This window comes from Lissotriton vulgaris, chromosome 5, assembly GCF_964263255.1.
Source record: "Lissotriton vulgaris chromosome 5, aLisVul1.2, whole genome shotgun sequence".
In the NCBI taxonomy this organism is placed as follows: domain Eukaryota; kingdom Metazoa; phylum Chordata; class Amphibia; order Caudata; family Salamandridae; genus Lissotriton; species Lissotriton vulgaris.
Window position 1 is genome coordinate 1,289,051,437 of NC_141693.1, and position 20,193 is coordinate 1,289,071,629.

Genomic DNA, 20,193 nt, shown 5'->3' on the forward strand with positions numbered 1-20,193 from the left:
CAATCACAACACTAGCCCTAAAATCTAGAACCAATAGGAGACCAGGACCATACAGCCAATCTTAGCTCTAGTCCAAGCACCCAATCAGTTAAAAAACCCTGATCTCTACATCCAATAAAGGCCCCAGCCCTACCTGTAGTCCCAAAACAAATCCATGCAACCAATGGCACAGGTAGCCCTAGTCCCTACTTCCAATAGAAAGCCTAACCCTACTCTAAGTCCCACACCTAGTCCAGCAACCAATCACACCAGAAGCCCTAATCACTGCTTCCAAATAAAGGTCTAACCCTAGCCCTAGTCCCACCCTACTCCCAACAACCAATAACATAGGAAGCCCTAGTCCCTATTTCCAATATAAATCCTAACCCTAGCCCTAGTCCCAACCCTACAATGATTGAATCACAGACCCAGAAACCAATCAGAACCCTCAAATACCCAACCAATAAGGACATTAATCCGAATCTAATAGAAACACCAGATACAACCACCAATCAGTGTAGATATGTACCAACCACTAGCAGACCATATAAGGTCCCAGCGACCTCAGACAAGGTTTGCTGGCCAGGGAGTTTGAAGCTGCTTCTCCTGTTCAGAATCCTGGAATCTGCTCACTGCAATCTGGGGCACAGGTAGGCTGCAACTCACAAGATGGATGAGAATGATTTGGGGTGCACCCAGAAAGGCCTTAAGGGGCCTGGGCAGGTATGAGAGGAGGGCCCAGACTTGCCTGGTATCTGAATAGCCAATGGTCTGCTGGCCTGGGGGTGGGGGGTGGGCAGCTGCTTCTCCTGTTCAGAATCTCCTAGGAGATAGACAGGCTCAATCCACACTTTGGACTTCAGCAGGTAAGGGCATCACTTACTTGAGATCTAACAATACTGTGTGAATAAAACTTTACTCCGCCTGCTGGCCAAAAAACAAAGTGCACAGGTCCTAGTAAAACACAGTTTAAACAGCTCACAGAAGCACCCTTTGATGTAAAAAATCCCTGTTGCTGGGGGGGGGGGGGGCACAGGGGGGCTGGTTTCACTGGCTTGTGAACACAAAATGGTGGCTGGGAGTGCACTGTTTTAACATACAGGTCTTAGCACAGAGCAAAGGCTAAATTTGGAGGGAAAACAGAATTGTCACCAAGGAATGAGAGGGGCAAACTACAGAGGTTGGACTGCAAATCCCACCGTTCAACACACTAAATGAAGGCAATCATTGGCAGAGAAATCCACAAATTTAAAACACAACACAGGTGATAAAATATGCAATCACAGGCAGGCTAAAACGAACATTTTTAGCTGTAACAACCACAGGCATAGACAGTAAACACAGAAAGTGAAAATCGTTTTTTGAACAACGTTTTGTCTTGGGGAGAGACAGCACTAGTCTGTCTCCTTACCACTTCCTGGACTCTGCTCACTGCGATCTGGGTTACTTGGTGCCACAATAACCTGAACCAAGCCAATGCTTAAACTGAGTTATTTGGGAAATATGAAGATTTTTAGTTGTTTTCTGAACTACATAGGAGAGGATGCAAGGTTAGACATACTACTCCGAGGGCTACTCACAAGATTAGCAACATTTGACATGCAAATTAAGTTAGTCTTTTTCATTCTGTTTGACACAGCTGTCACACAGCTTGTAAATAATTTATCATGCAATTTGTCATGCTATCTGTTGTATAAAACTGTCACACACAGTTATGCAATCTGATCTACCATACATCTTTAAGATGTTATTAATTTGTGTTTTTGGAGGCAAAAGTAAATAACCAGCAGGTATTACATCAGTAGGTAATGAAGACAGTGATGCAAGGGGTCTGTACAACACCCACAAGTTACATTAGGGGTGCACGGATCTTGTCAGCTTAATAATTTGCAAAGCTGGGGAAGCATAAAACAATACAAAAGGAGCTAAAAGGAGCCCCACCTGATAGTGGCAAAATGTTCCCGCTGTCTCACATTGCCGAAAGAGCCCTGCAGCTGATTTCCTTCTTCTCCCAGACTCCAGAGTCCACTAAGGTCCATTCCCTGGTTCTGGAAGTCCCGGAAAGGAACTTTCGACATTAGGAAATATTAGTGCACCTGGCTGCTGAGTAGCAGATATTGTATTGTAAAGTTACTGCTCATGGTTAAGGGCATTTCTGAGTGACAGCAGGCCATTTCCATGCAGCCTGAAGTTCCTTCCGTCTTGGATGTAAAAGCCAAATTAAGAGCACTTTGTTACATATCAGATTAAGGGATATGATGTGCTGTGATACAGAGTAACGGAGTGCAGTCATTTTAAAGGTTCCTGGGAGTGGCCATGTTAATATGCACCATACACTGCTCTTCATCACACAAACTGTTGGTGACAGAAACTTCAGTCACAGAGGCTGTAACCAGGACCTGCTTGAAGATGTACATATCAACGCCTGTTTTCTTAAAATGCACCTTTTTAGGTGAGAAAAAAGATCTCCTGCAGAACATTTCGCAGGGAAGACTTGTGATGCTGGTATTACAAATGATAACATTCATGTACTTCTAAAATATCAGATTTTATGAGCATGCAGCTCCAAGTCATCATAGAGGACTTGGCTTGAGGTCTTAATATCTTGATTTAATATGCTGTCGGACAGTTTTGGGTCCATTATGTAAGTTATCGTTGTAACATGTATATTTATCTAGACATTGAACACTTCACCGTGACTTACCTGTTAACACATTGCACCTGTATCTGAATAAGTGCTTGGAAATATGTAAAATCAACATAGGAATTGTCTAAAATGAATAAATTCAGTGGCTCAGAAGTTGTACATTTATCAGCCTTGCTATTTCTTTGTGCCCAGATTATCATGGTTTCCGTCGCCATTTGTTAATTCTCTTCTCTGCCATACTCAGTTTGAAGGTTCCTAACCAGGTTCTCTCGTATGCTCTGGCCCCTGCTGTCCCTCACACTGTGATTAGTAGATTAGAATTGTATTGTTCTGGACTGTGATACTTTATGTTCATGCTGTAGTCTTAGGCGACAATCTCTGACCCATCCTCCAACCTTAACACTTCACTTCTCCCACAGATTGACTCAAGCCCATGTTGCATTGGACTGACCTGTGGTGTTCCTCTTTTTCAGGTTGAAAGCAGCAGCTGAGTGGAAGCAGCAGACCCCGCTGACCACTGTCCTTGGTATGAGTTCTTCTGGTAGGAGCAGATTTATTGTGGTACTAGGCCAGCCTATATCAAGCAAGCCTGGTCTTAGTACCTTCCTTCTTTGTAAATGGTGTCTTATTGCTGCAGAAACCTCCTACTATGAGTTGACGTCAGGCCCCTGGGAAAAAAACGTACATAGGATCCCACTGAGTACTAGTCAGGACACAAGATACTTTACAAGTGGTCCCATATCATGGGGACGTTAGCAACCAGCACTGGTGCTTCATTCAGCAGCAATTTGCAGGGACGTGGAAGTCAGCATGTATCATGGGATAGTTGAAACTGCAGGTTCCAGAATGTTGGCTCAACATCAGATCGGACTTTAGGCGTGGTGTACAGAAAAAAGAGAGGGCATTGTATGCCACATGTAGAGTTTGAACCACCCCCGTAGAGCGCTGCGCTAATCTGTGGAGAAAGGCTTTTCACACGCTTTACCAGAGAAGTCAGTGGAGCAGGAAGCAGGTTTAGCTGGTAGAAGGGCAGATACTCAATACAGATTTCTATTGTCATTGGCTGGCCAAGGTGGACAAACACACAGGGATGGGTCAGTGACGCCAGAAGCCAACACCAGACAAGGATTTACAAAAGGGGGTGGTGATGAACAGAGTGTCTGAATTGAGCAGACCACTCTTACCCAGTCCAAAGATCAGGGCTTGATCCATCACCGTTATTTATCTCACTGCCCCATCCCAGCTCAGAACCTGGCTATATGCAAATCAGTCTGTCCCTGGCCCAGTGCATCATGGGAAAAGGGCAGACTAAACTACCAAGCCAATTCTTTACCAGAAAGGAGACAAGCTACCGGGGACCGGTTTCTGGCATTTCAGCCTCTTCGGCCCGGCTTGCTTGAATCCTGATGGAGCAGTGAGAAAGGGACTCATGTCTGAGTATACCCTGCCACACCTATAGTGGCCAAAATCGATTTACAAAAGGGGGTGGTGATGAACAGAGTGTCTGAATTGAGCAGACCACTCTTACCCAGTCCAAAGATCAGGGCTTGATCCATCACCGTTATTTATCTCACTGCCCCATCCCAGCTCAGAACCTGGCTATATGCAAATCAGTCTGTCCCTGGCCCAGTGCATCATGGGAACAGGGCAGACTAAACTACCAAGCCAATTCTTTACCAGAAAGGAGACAAGCTACCGGGGACCGGTTTCTGGCATTTCAGCCTCTTCGGCCCGGCTTGCTTGAATCCTGATGGAGCAGTGAGAAAGGGACTCATGTCTGAGTATACCCTGCCACACCTATAGTGGCCAAAATCGATTTACAAAAGGGGGTGGTGATGAACAGAGTGTCTGAATTGAGCAGACCACTCTTACCCAGTCCAAAGATCAGGGCTTGATCCATCACCGTTATTTATCTCACTGCCCCATCCCAGCTCAGAACCTGGCTATATGCAAATCAGTCTGTCCCTGGCCCAGTGCATCATGGGAACAGGGCAGACTAAACTACCAAGCCAATTCTTTACCAGAAAGGAGACAAGCTACCGGGGACCGGTTTCTGGCATTTCAGCCTCTTCGGCCCGGCTTGCTTGAATCCTGATGGAGCAGTGAGAAAGGGACTCATGTCTGAGTATACCCTGCCACACCTATAGTGGCCAAAATCGATTTACAAAAGGGGGTGGTGATGAACAGAGTGTCTGAATTGAGCAGACCACTCTTACCCAGTCCTAAGATCAGGGCTTGATCCATCACCGTTATTTATCTCACTGCTCCATCCCAGCTCAGAACCTGGCTATATGCAAATCAGTCTGTCCCTGGCCCAGTGCATCATGGGAACAGGGCAGACTAAACTACCAAGCCAATTCTTTACCAGAAAGGAGACAAGCTACCGGGGACCGGTTTCTGGCATTTCAGCCTCTTCGGCCCGGCTTGTTTGAATCCTGATGGAGCAGTGAGAAAGGGACTCATGTCTGAGTATACCCTGCCACACCTATAGTGGCCAAAATCGATTTACAAAAGGGGGTGGTGATGAACAGAGTGTCTGAATTGAGCAGACCACTCTTACCCAGTCCAAAGATCAGGGCTTGATCCATCACCGTTATTTATCTCACTGCCCCATCCCAGCTCAGAACCTGGCTATATGCAAATCAGTCTGTCCCTGGCCCAGTGCATCATGGGAACAGGGCAGACTAAACTACCAAGCCAATTCTTTACCAGAAAGGAGACAAGCTGCCGGGGACCGGTTTCTGGCATTTCAGCCTCTTCGGCCCGGCTTGCTTGAATCCTGATGGAGCAGTGAGAAAGGGACTCATGTCTGAGTATACCCTGCCACACCTATAGTGGCCAAAATCGATTTACAAAAGGGGGTGGTGATGAACAGAGTGTCTGAATTGAGCAGACCACTCTTACCCAGTCCAAAGATCAGGGCTTGATCCATCACCGTTATTTATCTCACTGCCCCATCCCAGCTCAGAACCTGGCTATATGCAAATCAGTCTGTCCCTGGCCCAGTGCATCATGGGAACAGGGCAGACTAAACTACCAAGCCAATTCTTTACCAGAAAGGAGACAAGCTACCGGGGACCGGTTTCTGGCATTTCAGCCTCTTCGGCCCGGCTTGCTTGAATCCTGATGGAGCAGTGAGAAAGGGACTCATGTCTGAGTATACCCTGCCACACCTATAGTGGCCAAAATCGATTTACAAAAGGGGGTGGTGATGAACAGAGTGTCTGAATTGAGCAGACCACTCTTACCCAGTCCAAAGATCAGGGCTTGATCCATCACCGTTATTTATCTCACTGCCCCATCCCAGCTCAGAACCTGGCTATATGCAAATCAGTCTGTCCCTGGCCCAGTGCATCATGGGAACAGGGCAGACTAAACTACCAAGCCAATTCTTTACCAGAAAGGAGACAAGCTACCGGGGACCGGTTTCTGGCATTTCAGCCTCTTCGGCCTGGCTTGCTTGAATCCTGATGGAGCAGTGAGAAAGGGACTCATGTCTGAGTATACCCTGCCACACCTATAGTGGCCAAAATCGATTTACAAAAGGGGGTGGTGATGAACAGAGTGTCTGAATTGAGCAGACCACTCTTACCCAGTCCAAAGATCAGGGCTTGATCCATCACCGTTATTTATCTCACTGCCCCATCCCAGCGCAGAACCTGGCTATATGCAAATCAGTCTGTCCCTGGCCCAGTGCATCATGGGAACAGGGCAGACTAAACTACCAAGCCAATTCTTTACCAGAAAGGAGACAAGCTACCGGGGACCGGTTTCTGGCATTTCAGCCTCTTCGGCCCGGCTTGCTTGAATCCTGATGGAGCAGTGAGAAAGGGACTCATGTCTGAGTATACCCTGCCACACCTATAGTGGCCAAAATCGTCTGAATTGAGCAGACCACTCTTACCCAGTCCACAGATCAGGGCTTGATCCATCACCGTTATTTATCTCACTGCCCCATCCCAGCTCAGAACCTGGCTATATGCAAATCAGTCTGTCCCTGGCCCAGTGCATCATGGGAACAGGGCAGACTAAACTACCAAGCCAATTCTTTACCAGAAAGGAGACAAGCTACCGGGGACCGGTTTCTGGCATTTCAGCCTCTTCGGCCCGGCTTGCTTGAATCCTGATGGAGCAGTGAGAAAGGGACTCATGTCTGAGTATACCCTGCCACACCTATAGTGGCCAAAATCGATTTACAAAAGGGGGTGGTGATGAACAGAGTGTCTGAATTGAGCAGACCACTCTTACCCAGTCCAAAGATCAGGGCTTGATCCATCACCGTTATTTATCTCACTGCCCCATCCCAGCTCAGAACCTGGCTATATGCAAATCAGTCTGTCCCTGGCCCAGTGCATCATGGGAACAGGGCAGACTAAACTACCCAGCTAATTCTTTACCAGAAAGGAGACAAGCTACCGGGGACCGGTTTCTGGCATTTCAGCCTCTTCGGCCCGGCTTGCTTGAATCCTGATGGAGCAGTGAGAAAGGGACTCATGTCTGAGTATACCCTGCCACACCTATAGTGGCCAAAATCGATTTACAAAAGGGGGTGGTGATGAACAGAGTGTCTGAATTGAGCAGACCACTCTTACCCAGTCCAAAGATCAGGGCTTGATCCATCACCGTTATTTATCTCACTGCCCCATCCCAGCTCAGAACCTGGCTATATGCAAATCAGTCTGTCCCTGGCCCAGTGCATCATGGGAACAGGGCAGACTAAACTACCAAGCCAATTCTTTACCAGAAAGGAGACAAGCTACCGGGGACCGGTTTCTGGCATTTCAGCCTCTTCGGCCCGGCTTGCTTGAATCCTGATGGAGCAGTGAGAAAGGGACTCATGTCTGAGTATACCCTGCCACACCTATAGTGGCCAAAATCGATTTACAAAAGGGGGTGGTGATGAACAGAGTGTCTGAATTGAGCAGACCACTCTTACCCAGTCCAAAGATCAGGGCTTGATCCATCACCGTTATTTATCTCACTGCCCCATCCCAGCTCAGAACCTGGCTATATGCAAATCAGTCTGTCCCTGGCCCAGTGCATCATGGGAACAGGGCAGACTAAACTACCAAGCCAATTCTTTACCAGAAAGGAGACAAGCTACCGGGGACCGGTTTCTGGCATTTCAGCCTCTTCGGCCCGGATTGCTTGAATCCTGATGGAGCAGTGAGAAAGGGACTCATGTCTGAGTATACCCTGCACACCTATAGTGGCCAAAATCGATTTACAAAAGGGGGTGGTGATGAACAGAGTGTCTGAATTGAGCAGACCACTCTTACCCAGTCCAAAGATCAGGGCTTGTTCCATCACCGTTATTTATCTCACTGCCCCATCCCAGCTCAGAACCTGGCTATATGCAAATCAGTCTGTCCCTGGCCCAGTGCATCATGGGAACAGGGCAGACTAAACTACCAAGCCCTTGCTCATTGCACCATCAGGATTCAAGCAAGCCGGGCCGAAGAGGTTGAAATGCCAGAAACCGGTCCCCGGTAGCTTGTTTCCTTCCCAGTGTAAGAATTGGCTTTTGTAGTTTGGTTTGCCCTGTTCCCATCATGCACTGGGACAGGAACAGACTAATTTGCATACAACCAGGTTCTGAAACTGGGATGGTGCAGTGAGCTAAAAAACGGTGTTGGATCTAGCCCTGATCTCTTGACTGGGTGAGAGTATTCTGTTTAATTCAGAGACTCTGTCCCTCACCACCCCTTGTTGTAAATATTTTTGTCCACCCTAAGCGTGGAAGGGTATACTCAGATGTGAGTCCCTTGCTCATTGCACCATCAGGATTCAAGCAAGCCGGGCCGAAGAGGCTGAAATGCCAGAAACCGGTCCCCGGTAGCTTGTTTCCTTCCCAGTGTAAGAATTGGCTTTTGTAGTTTGGTTTGCCCTGTTCCCATCATGCACTGGGACAGGAACAGACTAATTTGCATACAACCAGGTTCTGAAACTGGGATGGTGCAGTGAGCTAAAAAACGGTGTTGGATCTAGCCCTGATCTCTTGACTGGGTGAGAGTATTCTGTTTTATTCAGAGACTCTGTCCCTCACCACCCCTTGTTGTAAATATTTTTGTCCACCCTAAGCGTGGAAGGGTATACTCAGATGTGAGTCCCTTGCTCATTGCACCATCAGGATTCAAGCAAGCCGGGCCGAAGAGGCTGAAATGCCAGAAACCGGTCCCCGGTAGCTTGTTTCCTTCCCAGTGTAAGAATTGGCTTTTGTAGTTTGGTTTGCCCTGTTCCCATCATGCACTGGGACAGGAACAGACTAATTTGCATACAACCAGGTTCTGAAACTGGGATGATGCAGTGAGCTAAAAAACGGTGTTGGATCTAGCCCTGATCTCTTGACTGGGTGAGAGTATTCTGTTTAATTCAGAGACTCTGTCCCTCACCACCCCTTGTTGTAAATATTTTTGTCCACCCTAAGCGTGGAAGGGTATACTCAGATGTGAGTCCCTTGCTCATTGCACCATCAGGATTCAAGCAAGCCGGGCCGAAGAGGCTGAAATGCCAGAAACCGGTCCCCGGTAGCTTGTTTCCTTCCCAGTGTAAGAATTGGCTTTTGTAGTTTGGTTTGCCCTGTTCCCATCATGCACTGGGACAGGAACAGACTAATTTGCATACAACCAGGTTCTGAAACTGGGATGGTGCAGTGAGCTAAAAAACGGTGTTGGATCTAGCCCTGATCTCTTGACTGGGTGAGAGTATTCTGTTTAATTCAGAGACTCTGTCCCTCACCACCCCTTGTTGTAAATATTTTTGTCCACCCTAAGCGTGGAAGGGTATACTCAGATGTGAGTCCCTTGCTCATTGCACCATCAGGATTCAAGCAAGCCGGGCCGAAGAGGCTGAAATGCCAGAAACCGGTCCCCGGTAGCTTGTTTCCTTCCCAGTGTAAGAATTGGCTTTTGTAGTTTGGTTTGCCCTGTTCCCATCATGCACTGGGACAGGAACAGACTAATTTGCATACAACCAGGTTCTGAAACTGGGATGGTGCAGTGAGCTAAAAAACGGTGTTGGATCTAGCCCTGATCTCTTGACTGGGTGAGAGTATTCTGTTTAATTCAGAGACTCTGTCCCTCACCACCCCTTGTTGTAAATATTTTTGTCCACCCTAAGCGTGGAAGGGTATACTCAGATGTGAGTCCCTTGCTCATTGCACCATCAGGATTCAAGCAAGCCGGGCCGAAGAGGCTGAAATGCCAGAAACCGGTCCCGGGTAGCTTGTTTCCTTCCCAGTGTAAGAATTGGCTTTTGTAGTTTGGTTTGCCCTGTTCCCATCATGCACTGGGACAGGAACAGACTAATTTGCATACAACCAGGTTCTGAAACTGGGATGGTGCAGTGAGCTAAAAAACGGTGTTGGATCTAGCCCTGATCTCTTGACTGGGTGAGAGTATTCTGTTTAATTCAGAGACTCTGTCCCTCACCACCCCTTGTTGTAAATATTTTTGTCCACCCTAAGCGTGGAAGGGTATACTCAGATGTGAGTCCCTTGCTCATTGCACCATCAGGATTCAAGCAAGCCGGGCCGAAGAGGCTGAAATGCCAGAAACCGGTCCCCGGTAGCTTGTTTCCTTCCCAGTGTAAGAATTGGCTTTTGTAGTTTGCTTTGCCCTGTTCCCATCATGCACTGGGACAGGAACAGACTAATTTGCATACAACCAGGTTCTGAAACTGGGATGGTGCAGTGAGCTAAAAAACGGTGTTGGATCTAGCCCTGATCTCTTGACTGGGTGAGAGTATTCTGTTTAATTCAGAGACTCTGTCCCTCACCACCCCTTGTTGTAAATATTTTTGTCCACCCTAAGCGTGGAAGGGTATACTCAGATGTGAGTCCCTTGCTCATTGCACCATCAGGATTCAAGCAAGCCGGGCCGAAGAGGCTGAAATGCCAGAAACCGGTCCCCGGTAGCTTGTTTCCTTCCCAGTGTAAAAATTGGCTTTTGTAGTTTGGTTTGCCCTGTTCCCATCATGCACTGGGACAGGAACAGACTAATTTGCATACAACCAGGTTCTGAAACTGGGATGGTGCAGTGAGCTAAAAAACGGTGTTGGATCTAGCCCTGATCTCTTGACTGGGTGAGAGTATTCTGTTTAATTCAGAGACTCTGTCCCTCACCACCCCTTGTTGTAAATATTTTTGTCCACCCTAAGCGTGGAAGGGTATACTCAGATGTGAGTCCCTTGCTCATTGCACCATCAGGATTCAAGCAAGCCGGGCCGAAGAGGCTGAAATGCCAGAAACCGGTCCCCGGTAGCTTGTTTCCTTCCCAGTGTAAGAATTGGCTTTTGTAGTTTGGTTTGCCTGTTCCCATCATGCACTGGGACAGGAACAGACTAATTTGCATACAACCAGGTTCTGAAACTGGGATGGTGCAGTGAGCTAAAAAACGGTGTTGGATCTAGCCCTGATCTCTTGACTGGGTGAGAGTATTCTGTTTAATTCAGAGACTCTGTCCCTCACCACCCCTTGTTGTAAATATTTTTGTCCACCCTAAGCGTGGAAGGGTATACTCAGATGTGAGTCCCTTGCTCATTGCACCATCAGGATTCAAGCAAGCCGGGCCGAAGAGGCTGAAATGCCAGAAACCGGTCCCCGGTAGCTTGTTTCCTTCCCAGTGTAAGAATTGGCTTTTGTAGTTTGGTTTGCCCTGTTCCCATCATGCACTGGGACAGGAACAGACTAATTTGCATACAACCAGGTTCTGAAACTGGGATGGTGCAGTGAGCTAAAAAACGGTGTTGGATCTAGCCCTGATCTCTTGACTGGGTGAGAGTATTCTGTTTAATTCAGAGACTCTGTCCCTCACCACCCTTTGTTGTAAATATTTTTGTCCACCCTAAGCGTGGAAGGGTATACTCAGATGTGAGTCCCTTGCTCATTGCACCATCAGGATTCAAGCAAGCCGGGCCGAAGAGGCTGAAATGCCAGAAACCGGTCCCCGGTAGCTTGTTTCCTTCCCAGTGTAAGAATTGGCTTTTGTAGTTTGGTTTGCCCTGTTCCCATCATGCACTGGGACAGGAACAGACTAATTTGCATACAACCAGGTTCTGAAACTGGGATGGTGCAGTGAGCTAAAAAACGGTGTTGGATCTAGCCCTGATCTCTTGACTGGGTGAGAGTATTCTGTTTAATTCAGAGACTCTGTCCCTCACCACCCCTTGTTGTAAATATTTTTGTCCACCCTAAGCGTGGAAGGGTATACTCAGATGTGAGTCCCTTGCTCATTGCACCATCAGGATTCAAGCAAGCCGGGCCGAAGAGGCTGAAATGCCAGAAACCGGTCCCCGGTAGCTTGTTTCCTTCCCAGTGTAAGAATTGGCTTTTGTAGTTTGGTTTGCCCTGTTCCCATCATGCACTGGGACAGGAACAGACTAATTTGCATACAACCAGGTTCTGAAACTGGGATGGTGCAGTGAGCTAAAAAACGGTGTTGGATCTAGCCCTGATCTCTTGACTGGGTGAGAGTATTCTGTTTAATTCAGAGACTCTGTCCCTCACCACCCCTTGTTGTAAATATTTTTGTCCACCCTAAGCGTGGAAGGGTATACTCAGATGTGAGTCCCTTGCTCATTGCACCATCAGGATTCAAGCAAGCCGGGCCGAAGAGGCTGAAATGCCAGAAACCGGTCCCCGGTAGCTTGTTTCCTTCCCAGTGTAAGAATTGGCTTTTGTAGTTTGGTTTGCCCTGTTCCCATCATGCACTGGGACAGGAACAGACTAATTTGCATACAACCAGGTTCTGAAACTGGGATGGTGCAGTGAGCTAAAAAACGGTGTTGGATCTAGCCCTGATCTCTTGACTGGGTGAGAGTATTCTGTTTAATTTAGAGACTCTGTCCCTCACCACCCCTTGTTGTAAATATTTTTGTCCACCCTAAGCGTGGAAGGGTATACTCAGATGTGAGTCCCTTGCTCATTGCACCATCAGGATTCAAGCAAGGGACTCACATCTGAGTATACGGTGGTTTGCCCTGTTCCCATCATGCACTGGGACAGGAACAGACTAATTTGCATACAACCAGGTTCTGAAACTGGGATGATGCAGTGAGCTAAAAAACGGTGTTGGATCTAGCCCTGATCTCTTGACTGGGTGAGAGTATTCTGTTTAATTCAGAGACTCTGTCCCTCACCACCCCTTCTTGTAAATATTTTTGTCCACCCTAAGCGTGGAAGGGTATACTCAGATGTGAGTCCCTTGCTCATTGCACCATCAGGATTCAAGCAAGCCGGGCCGAAGAGGCTGAAATGCCAGAAACCGGTCCCCGGTAGCTTGTTTCCTTCCCAGTGTAAGAATTGGCTTTTGTAGTTTGGTTTGCCTGTTCCCATCATGCACTGGGACAGGAACAGACTAATTTGCATACAACCAGGTTCTGAAACTGGGATGGTGCAGTGAGCTAAAAAACGGTGTTGGATCTAGCCCTGATCTCTTGACTGGGTGAGAGTATTCTGTTTAATTCAGAGACTCTGTCCCTCACCACCCCTTGTTGTAAATATTTTTGTCCACCCTAAGCGTGGAAGGGTATACTCAGATGTGAGTCCCTTGCTCATTGCACCATCAGGATTCAAGCAAGCCGGGCCGAAGAGGCTGAAATGCCAGAAACCGGTCCCCGGTAGCTTGTTTCCTTCCCAGTGTAAGAATTGGCTTTTGTAGTTTGGTTTGCCCTGTTCCCATCATGCACTGGGACAGGAACAGACTAATTTGCATACAACCAGGTTCTGAAACTGGGATGGTGCAGTGAGCTAAAAAACGGTGTTGGATCTAGCCCTGATCTCTTGACTGGGTGAGAGTATTCTGTTTAATTCAGAGACTCTGTCCCTCACCACCCTTTGTTGTAAATATTTTTGTCCACCCTAAGCGTGGAAGGGTATACTCAGATGTGAGTCCCTTGCTCATTGCACCATCAGGATTCAAGCAAGCCGGGCCGAAGAGGCTGAAATGCCAGAAACCGGTCCCCGGTAGCTTGTTTCCTTCCCAGTGTAAGAATTGGCTTTTGTAGTTTGGTTTGCCCTGTTCCCATCATGCACTGGGACAGGAACAGACTAATTTGCATACAACCAGGTTCTGAAACTGGGATGGTGCAGTGAGCTAAAAAACGGTGTTGGATCTAGCCCTGATCTCTTGACTGGGTGAGAGTATTCTGTTTAATTCAGAGACTCTGTCCCTCACCACCCCTTGTTGTAAATATTTTTGTCCACCCTAAGCGTGGAAGGGTATACTCAGATGTGAGTCCCTTGCTCATTGCACCATCAGGATTCAAGCAAGCCGGGCCGAAGAGGCTGAAATGCCAGAAACCGGTCCCCGGTAGCTTGTTTCCTTCCCAGTGTAAGAATTGGCTTTTGTAGTTTGGTTTGCCCTGTTCCCATCATGCACTGGGACAGGAACAGACTAATTTGCATACAACCAGGTTCTGAAACTGGGATGGTGCAGTGAGCTAAAAAACGGTGTTGGATCTAGCCCTGATCTCTTGACTGGGTGAGAGTATTCTGTTTAATTCAGAGACTCTGTCCCTCACCACCCCTTGTTGTAAATATTTTTGTCCACCCTAAGCGTGGAAGGGTATACTCAGATGTGAGTCCCTTGCTCATTGCACCATCAGGATTCAAGCAAGCCGGGCCGAAGAGGCTGAAATGCCAGAAACCGGTCCCCGGTAGCTTGTTTCCTTCCCAGTGTAAGAATTGGCTTTTGTAGTTTGGTTTGCCCTGTTCCCATCATGCACTGGGACAGGAACAGACTAATTTGCATACAACCAGGTTCTGAAACTGGGATGGTGCAGTGAGCTAAAAAACGGTGTTGGATCTAGCCCTGATCTCTTGACTGGGTGAGAGTATTCTGTTTAATTCAGAGACTCTGTCCCTCACCACCCCTTGTTGTAAATATTTTTGTCCACCCTAAGCGTGGAAGGGTATACTCAGATGTGAGTCCCTTGCTCATTGCACCATCAGGATTCAAGCAAGCCGGGCCGAAGAGGCTGAAATGCCAGAAACCGGTCCCCGGTAGCTTGTTTCCTTCCCAGTGTAAGAATTGGCTTTTGTAGTTTGGTTTGTCCTGTTCCCATCATGCACTGGGACAGGAACAGACTAATTTGCATACAACCAGGTTCTGAAACTGGGATGGTGCAGTGAGCTAAAAAACGGTGTTGGATCTAGCCCTGATCTCTTGACTGGGTGAGAGTATTCTGTTTAATTCAGAGACTCTGTCCCTCACCACCCCTTGTTGTAAATATTTTTGTCCACCCTAAGCGTGGAAGGGTATACTCAGATGTGAGTCCCTTGCTCATTGCACCATCAGGATTCAAGCAAGCCGGGCCGAAGAGGCTGAAATGCCAGAAACCGGTCCCCGGTAGCTTGTTTCCTTCCCAGTGTAAGAATTGGCTTTTGTAGTTTGGTTTGCCCTGTTCCCATCATGCACTGGGACAGGAACAGACTAATTTGCATACAACCAGGTTCTGAAACTGGGATGGTGCAGTGAGCTAAAAAACGGTGTTGGATCTAGCCCTGATCTCTTGACTGGGTGAGAGTATTCTGTTTAATTCAGAGACTCTGTCCCTCACCACCCCTTGTTGTAAATATTTTTGTCCACCCTAAGCGTGGAAGGGTATACTCAGATGTGAGTCCCTTGCTCATTGCACCATCAGGATTCAAGCAAGCCGGGCCGAAGAGGCTGAAATGCCAGAAACCGGTCCCCGGTAGCTTGTTTCCTTCCCAGTGTAAGAATTGGCTTTTGTAGTTTGGTTTGCCCTGTTCCCATCATGCACTGGGACAGGAACAGACTAATTTGCATACAACCAGGTTCTGAAACTGGGATGGTGCAGTGAGCTAAAAAACGGTGTTGGATCTAGCCCTGATCTCTTGACTGGGTGAGAGTATTCTGTTTAATTCAGAGACTCTGTCCCTCACCACCCCTTGTTGTAAATATTTTTGTCCACCCTAAGCGTGGAAGGGTATACTCAGATGTGAGTCCCTTGCTCATTGCACCATCAGGATTCAAGCAAGCCGGGCCGAAGAGGCTGAAATGCCAGAAACCGGTCCCCGGTAGCTTGTTTCCTTCCCAGTGTAAGAATTGGCTTTTGTAGTTTGGTTTGCCCTGTTCCCATCATGCACTGGGACAGGAACAGACTAATTTGCATACAACCAGGTTCTGAAACTGGGATGGTGCAGTGAGCTAAAAAACGGTGTTGGATCTAGCCCTGATCTCTTGACTGGGTGAGAGTATTCTGTTTAATTCAGAGACTCTGTCCCTCACCACCCCTTGTTGTAAATATTTTTGTCCACCCTAAGCGTGGAAGGGTATACTCAGATGTGAGTCCCTTGCTCATTGCACCATCAGGATTCAAGCAAGCCGGGCCGAAGAGGCTGAAATGCCAGAAACCGGTCCCCGGTAGCTTGTTTCCTTCCCAGTGTAAGAATTGGCTTTTGTAGTTTGGTTTGTCCTGTTCCCATCATGCACTGGGACAGGAACAGACTAATTTGCATACAACCAGGTTCTGAAACTGGGATGGTGCAGTGAGCTAAAAAACGGTGTTGGATCTAGCCCTGATCTCTTGACTGGGTCAGAGTATTCTGTTTAATTCAGAGACTCTGTCCCTCACCACCCCTTGTTGTAAATATTTTTGTCCACCCTAAGCGTGGAAGGGTATACTCAGATGTGAGTCCCTTGCTCATTGCACCATCAGGATTCAAGCAAGCCGGGCCGAAGAGGCTGAAATGCCAGAAACCGGTCCCCGGTAGCTTGTTTCCTTCCCAGTGTAAGAATTGGCTTTTGTAGTTTGGTTTGCCCTGTTCCCATCATGCACTGGGACAGGAACAGACTAATTTGCATACAACCAGGTTCTGAAACTGGGATGGTGCAGTGAGCTAAAAAACGGTGTTGGATCTAGCCCTGATCTCTTGACTGGGTGAGAGTATTCTGTTTAATTCAGAGACTCTGTCCCTCACCACCCCTTGTTGTAAATATTTTTGTCCACCCTAAGCGTGGAAGGGTATACTCAGATGTGAGTCCCTTGCTCATTGCACCATCAGGATTCAAGCAAGCCGGGCCGAAGAGGCTGAAATGCCAGAAACCGGTCCCCGGTAGCTTGTTTCCTTCCCAGTGTAAGAATTGGCTTTTGTAGTTTGGTTTGCCCTGTTCCCATCATGCACTGGGACAGGAACAGACTAATTTGCATACAACCAGGTTCTGAAACTGGGATGGTGCAGTGAGCTAAAAAACGGTGTTGGTTCTAGCCCTGATCTCTTGACTGGGTGAGAGTATTCTGTTTAATTCAGAGACTCTGTCCCTCACCACCCCTTGTTGTAAATATTTTTGTCCACCCTAAGCGTGGAAGGGTATACTCAGATGTGAGTCCCTTGCTCATTGCACCATCAGGATTCAAGCAAGCCGGGCCGAAGAGGCTGAAATGCCAGAAACCGGTCCCCGGTAGCTTGTTTCCTTCCCAGTGTAAGAATTGGCTTTTGTAGTTTGGTTTGCCCTGTTCCCATCATGCACTGGGACAGGAACAGACTAATTTGCATACAACCAGGTTCTGAAACTGGGATGGTGCAGTGAGCTAAAAAACGGTGTTGGATCTAGCCCTGATCTCTTGACTGTGTGAGAGTATTCTGTTTAATTCAGAGACTCTGTCCCTCACCACCCCTTGTTGTAAATATTTTTGTCCACCCTAAGCGTGGAAGGGTATACTCAGATGTGAGTCCCTTGCTCATTGCACCATCAGGATTCAAGCAAGCCGGGCCGAAGAGGCTGAAATGCCAGAAACCGGTCCCCGGTAGCTTGTTTCCTTCCCAGTGTAAGAATTGGCTTTTGTAGTTTGGTTTGCCCTGTTCCCATCATGCACTGGGACAGGAACAGACTAATTTGCATACAACCAGGTTCTGAAACTGGGATGGTGCAGTGAGCTAAAAAACGGTGTTGGATCTAGCCCTGATCTCTTGACTGGGTGAGAGTATTCTGTTTAATTCAGAGACTCTGTCCCTCACCACCCCTTGTTGTAAATATTTTTGTCCACCCTAAGCGTGGAAGGGTATACTCAGATGTGAGTCCCTTGCTCATTGCACCATCAGGATTCAAGCAAGCCGGGCCGAAGAGGCTGAAATGCCAGAAACCGGTCCCCGGTAGCTTGTTTCCTTCCCAGTGTAAGAATTGGCTTTTGTAGTTTGGTTTGCCCTGTTCCCATCATGCACTGGGACAGGAACAGACTAATTTGCATACAACCTGGTTCTGAAACTGGGATGGTGCAGTGAGCTAAAAAACGGTGTTGGATCTAGCCCTGATCTCTTGACTGGGTGAGAGTATTCTGTTTAATTCAGAGACTCTGTCCCTCACCACCCCTTGTTGTAAATATTTTTGTCCACCCTAAGCGTGGAAGGGTATACTCAGATGTGAGTCCCTTGCTCATTGCACCATCAGGATTCAAGCAAGCCGGGCCGAAGAGGCTGAAATGCCAGAAACCGGTCCCCGGTAGCTTGTTTCCTTCCCAGTGTAAGAATTGGCTTTTGTAGTTTGGTTTGCCCTGTTCCCATCATGCACTGGGACAGGAACAGACTAATTTGCATACAACCAGGTTCTGAAACTGGGATGGTGCAGTGAGCTAAAAAACGGTGTTGGATCTAGCCCTGATCTCTTGACTGGGTGAGAGTATTCTGTTTAATTCAGAGACTCTGTCCCTCACCACCCCTTGTTGTAAATATTTTTGTCCACCCTAAGCGTGGAAGGGTATACTCAGATGTGAGTCCCTTGCTCATTGCACCATCAGGATTCAAGCAAGCCGGGCCGAAGAGGCTGAAATGCCAGAAACCGGTCCCCGGTAGCTTGTTTCCTTCCCAGTGTAAGAATTGGCTTTTGTAGTTTGGTTTGCCCTGTTCCCATCATGCACTGGGACAGGAACAGACTAATTTGCATACAACCAGGTTCTGAAACTGGGATGGTGCAGTGAGCTAAAAAACGGTGTTGGATCTAGCCCTGATCTCTTGACTGGGTGAGAGTATTCTGTTTAATTCAGAGACTCTGTCCCTCACCACCCCTTGTTGTAAATATTTTTGTCCACCCTAAGCGTGGAAGGGTATACTCAGATGTGAGTCCCTTGCTCATTGCACCATCAGGATTCAAGCAAGCCGGGCCGAAGAGGCTGAAATGCCAGAAACCGGTCCCCGGTAGCTTGTTTCCTTCCCAGTGTAAGAATTGGCTTTTGTAGTTTGGTTTGCCCTGTTCCCATCATGCACTGGGACAGGAACAGACTAATTTGCATACAACCAGGTTCTGAAACTGGGATGGTGCAGTGAGCTAAAAAACGGTGTTGGATCTAGCCCTGATCTCTTGACTGGGTGAGAGTATTCTGTTTAATTCAGAGACTCTGTCCCTCACCACCCCTTGTTGTAAATATTTTTGTCCACCCTAAGCGTGGAAGGGTATACTCAGATGTGAGTCCCTTGCTCATTGCACCATCAGGATTCAAGCAAGCCGGGCCGAAGAGGCTGAAATGCCAGAAACCGGTCCCCGGTAGCTTGTTTCCTTCCCAGTGTAAGAATTGGCTTTTGTAGTTTGGTTTGCCCTGTTCCCATCATGCACTGGGACAGGAACAGACTAATTTGCATACAACCAGGTTCTGAAACTGGGATGGTGCAGTGAGCTAAAAAACGGTGTTGGATCTAGCCCTGATCTCTTGACTGGGTTGAGAGTATTCTGTTTAATTCAGAGACTCTGTCCCTCACCACCCCTTGTTGTAAATATTTTTGTCCACCCTAAGCGTGGAAGGGTATACTCAGATGTGAGTCCCTTGCTCATTGCACCATCAGGATTCAAGCAAGCCGGGCCGAAGAGGCTGAAATGCCAGAAACCGGTCCCCGGTAGCTTGTTTCCTTCCCAGTGTAAGAATTGGCTTTTGTAGTTTGGTTTGCCCTGTTCCCATCATGCACTGGGACAGGAACAGACTAATTTGCATACAACCAGGTTCTGAAACTGGGATGGTGCAGTGAGCTAAAAAACGGTGTTGGATCTAGCCCTGATCTCTTGACTGGGTGAGAGTATTCTGTTTAATTCAGAGACTCTGTCCCTCACCACCCCTTGTTGTAATTATTTTTGTCCACCCTAAGCGTGGAAGGGTATACTCAGATGTGAGTCCCTTGCTCATTGCACCATCAGGATTCAAGCAAGCCGGGCCGAAGAGGCTGAAATGCCAGAAACCGGTCCCCGGTAGCTTGTTTCCTTCCCAGTGTAAGAATTGGCTTTTGTAGTTTGGTTTGCCCTGTTCCCATCATGCACTGGGACAGGAACAGACTAATTTGCATACAACCAGGTTCTGAAACTGGGATGGTGCAGTGAGCTAAAAAACGGTGTTGGATCTAGCCCTGATCTCTTGACTGGGTGAGAGTATTCTGTTTAATTCAGAGACTCTGTCCCTCACCACCCCTTGTTGTAAATATTTTTGTCCACCCTAAGCGTGGAAGGGTATACTCAGATGTGAGTCCCTTGCTCATTGCACCATCAGGATTCAAGCAAGCCGGGCCGAAGAGGCTGAAATGCCAGAAACCGGTCCCCGGTAGCTTGTTTCCTTCCCAGTGTAAGAAT

At 47.7% G+C, this 20,193-nt stretch overlaps 1 protein-coding gene across 2 annotated transcripts in view; it reads left to right on the forward strand.

Annotated features, from left to right (window-relative positions):
- CACNA1S (calcium voltage-gated channel subunit alpha1 S) overlaps positions 1 to 20,193 on the forward strand; it is a 548,608-nt gene that overhangs the window by 499,260 nt on the left and 29,155 nt on the right. Inside the window, exon 41 of one of the 2 annotated variants that reach the window (XM_086923168.1) lies at positions 3,100 to 3,167. In XM_086923168.1, coding sequence (XP_086779294.1) covers positions 3,100 to 3,167 — 68 coding nt within the window. The remainder of the gene's footprint in view (positions 1 to 3,099; positions 3,168 to 20,193) is intronic. The other variant, XM_086923169.1, reaches the window with a different exon arrangement.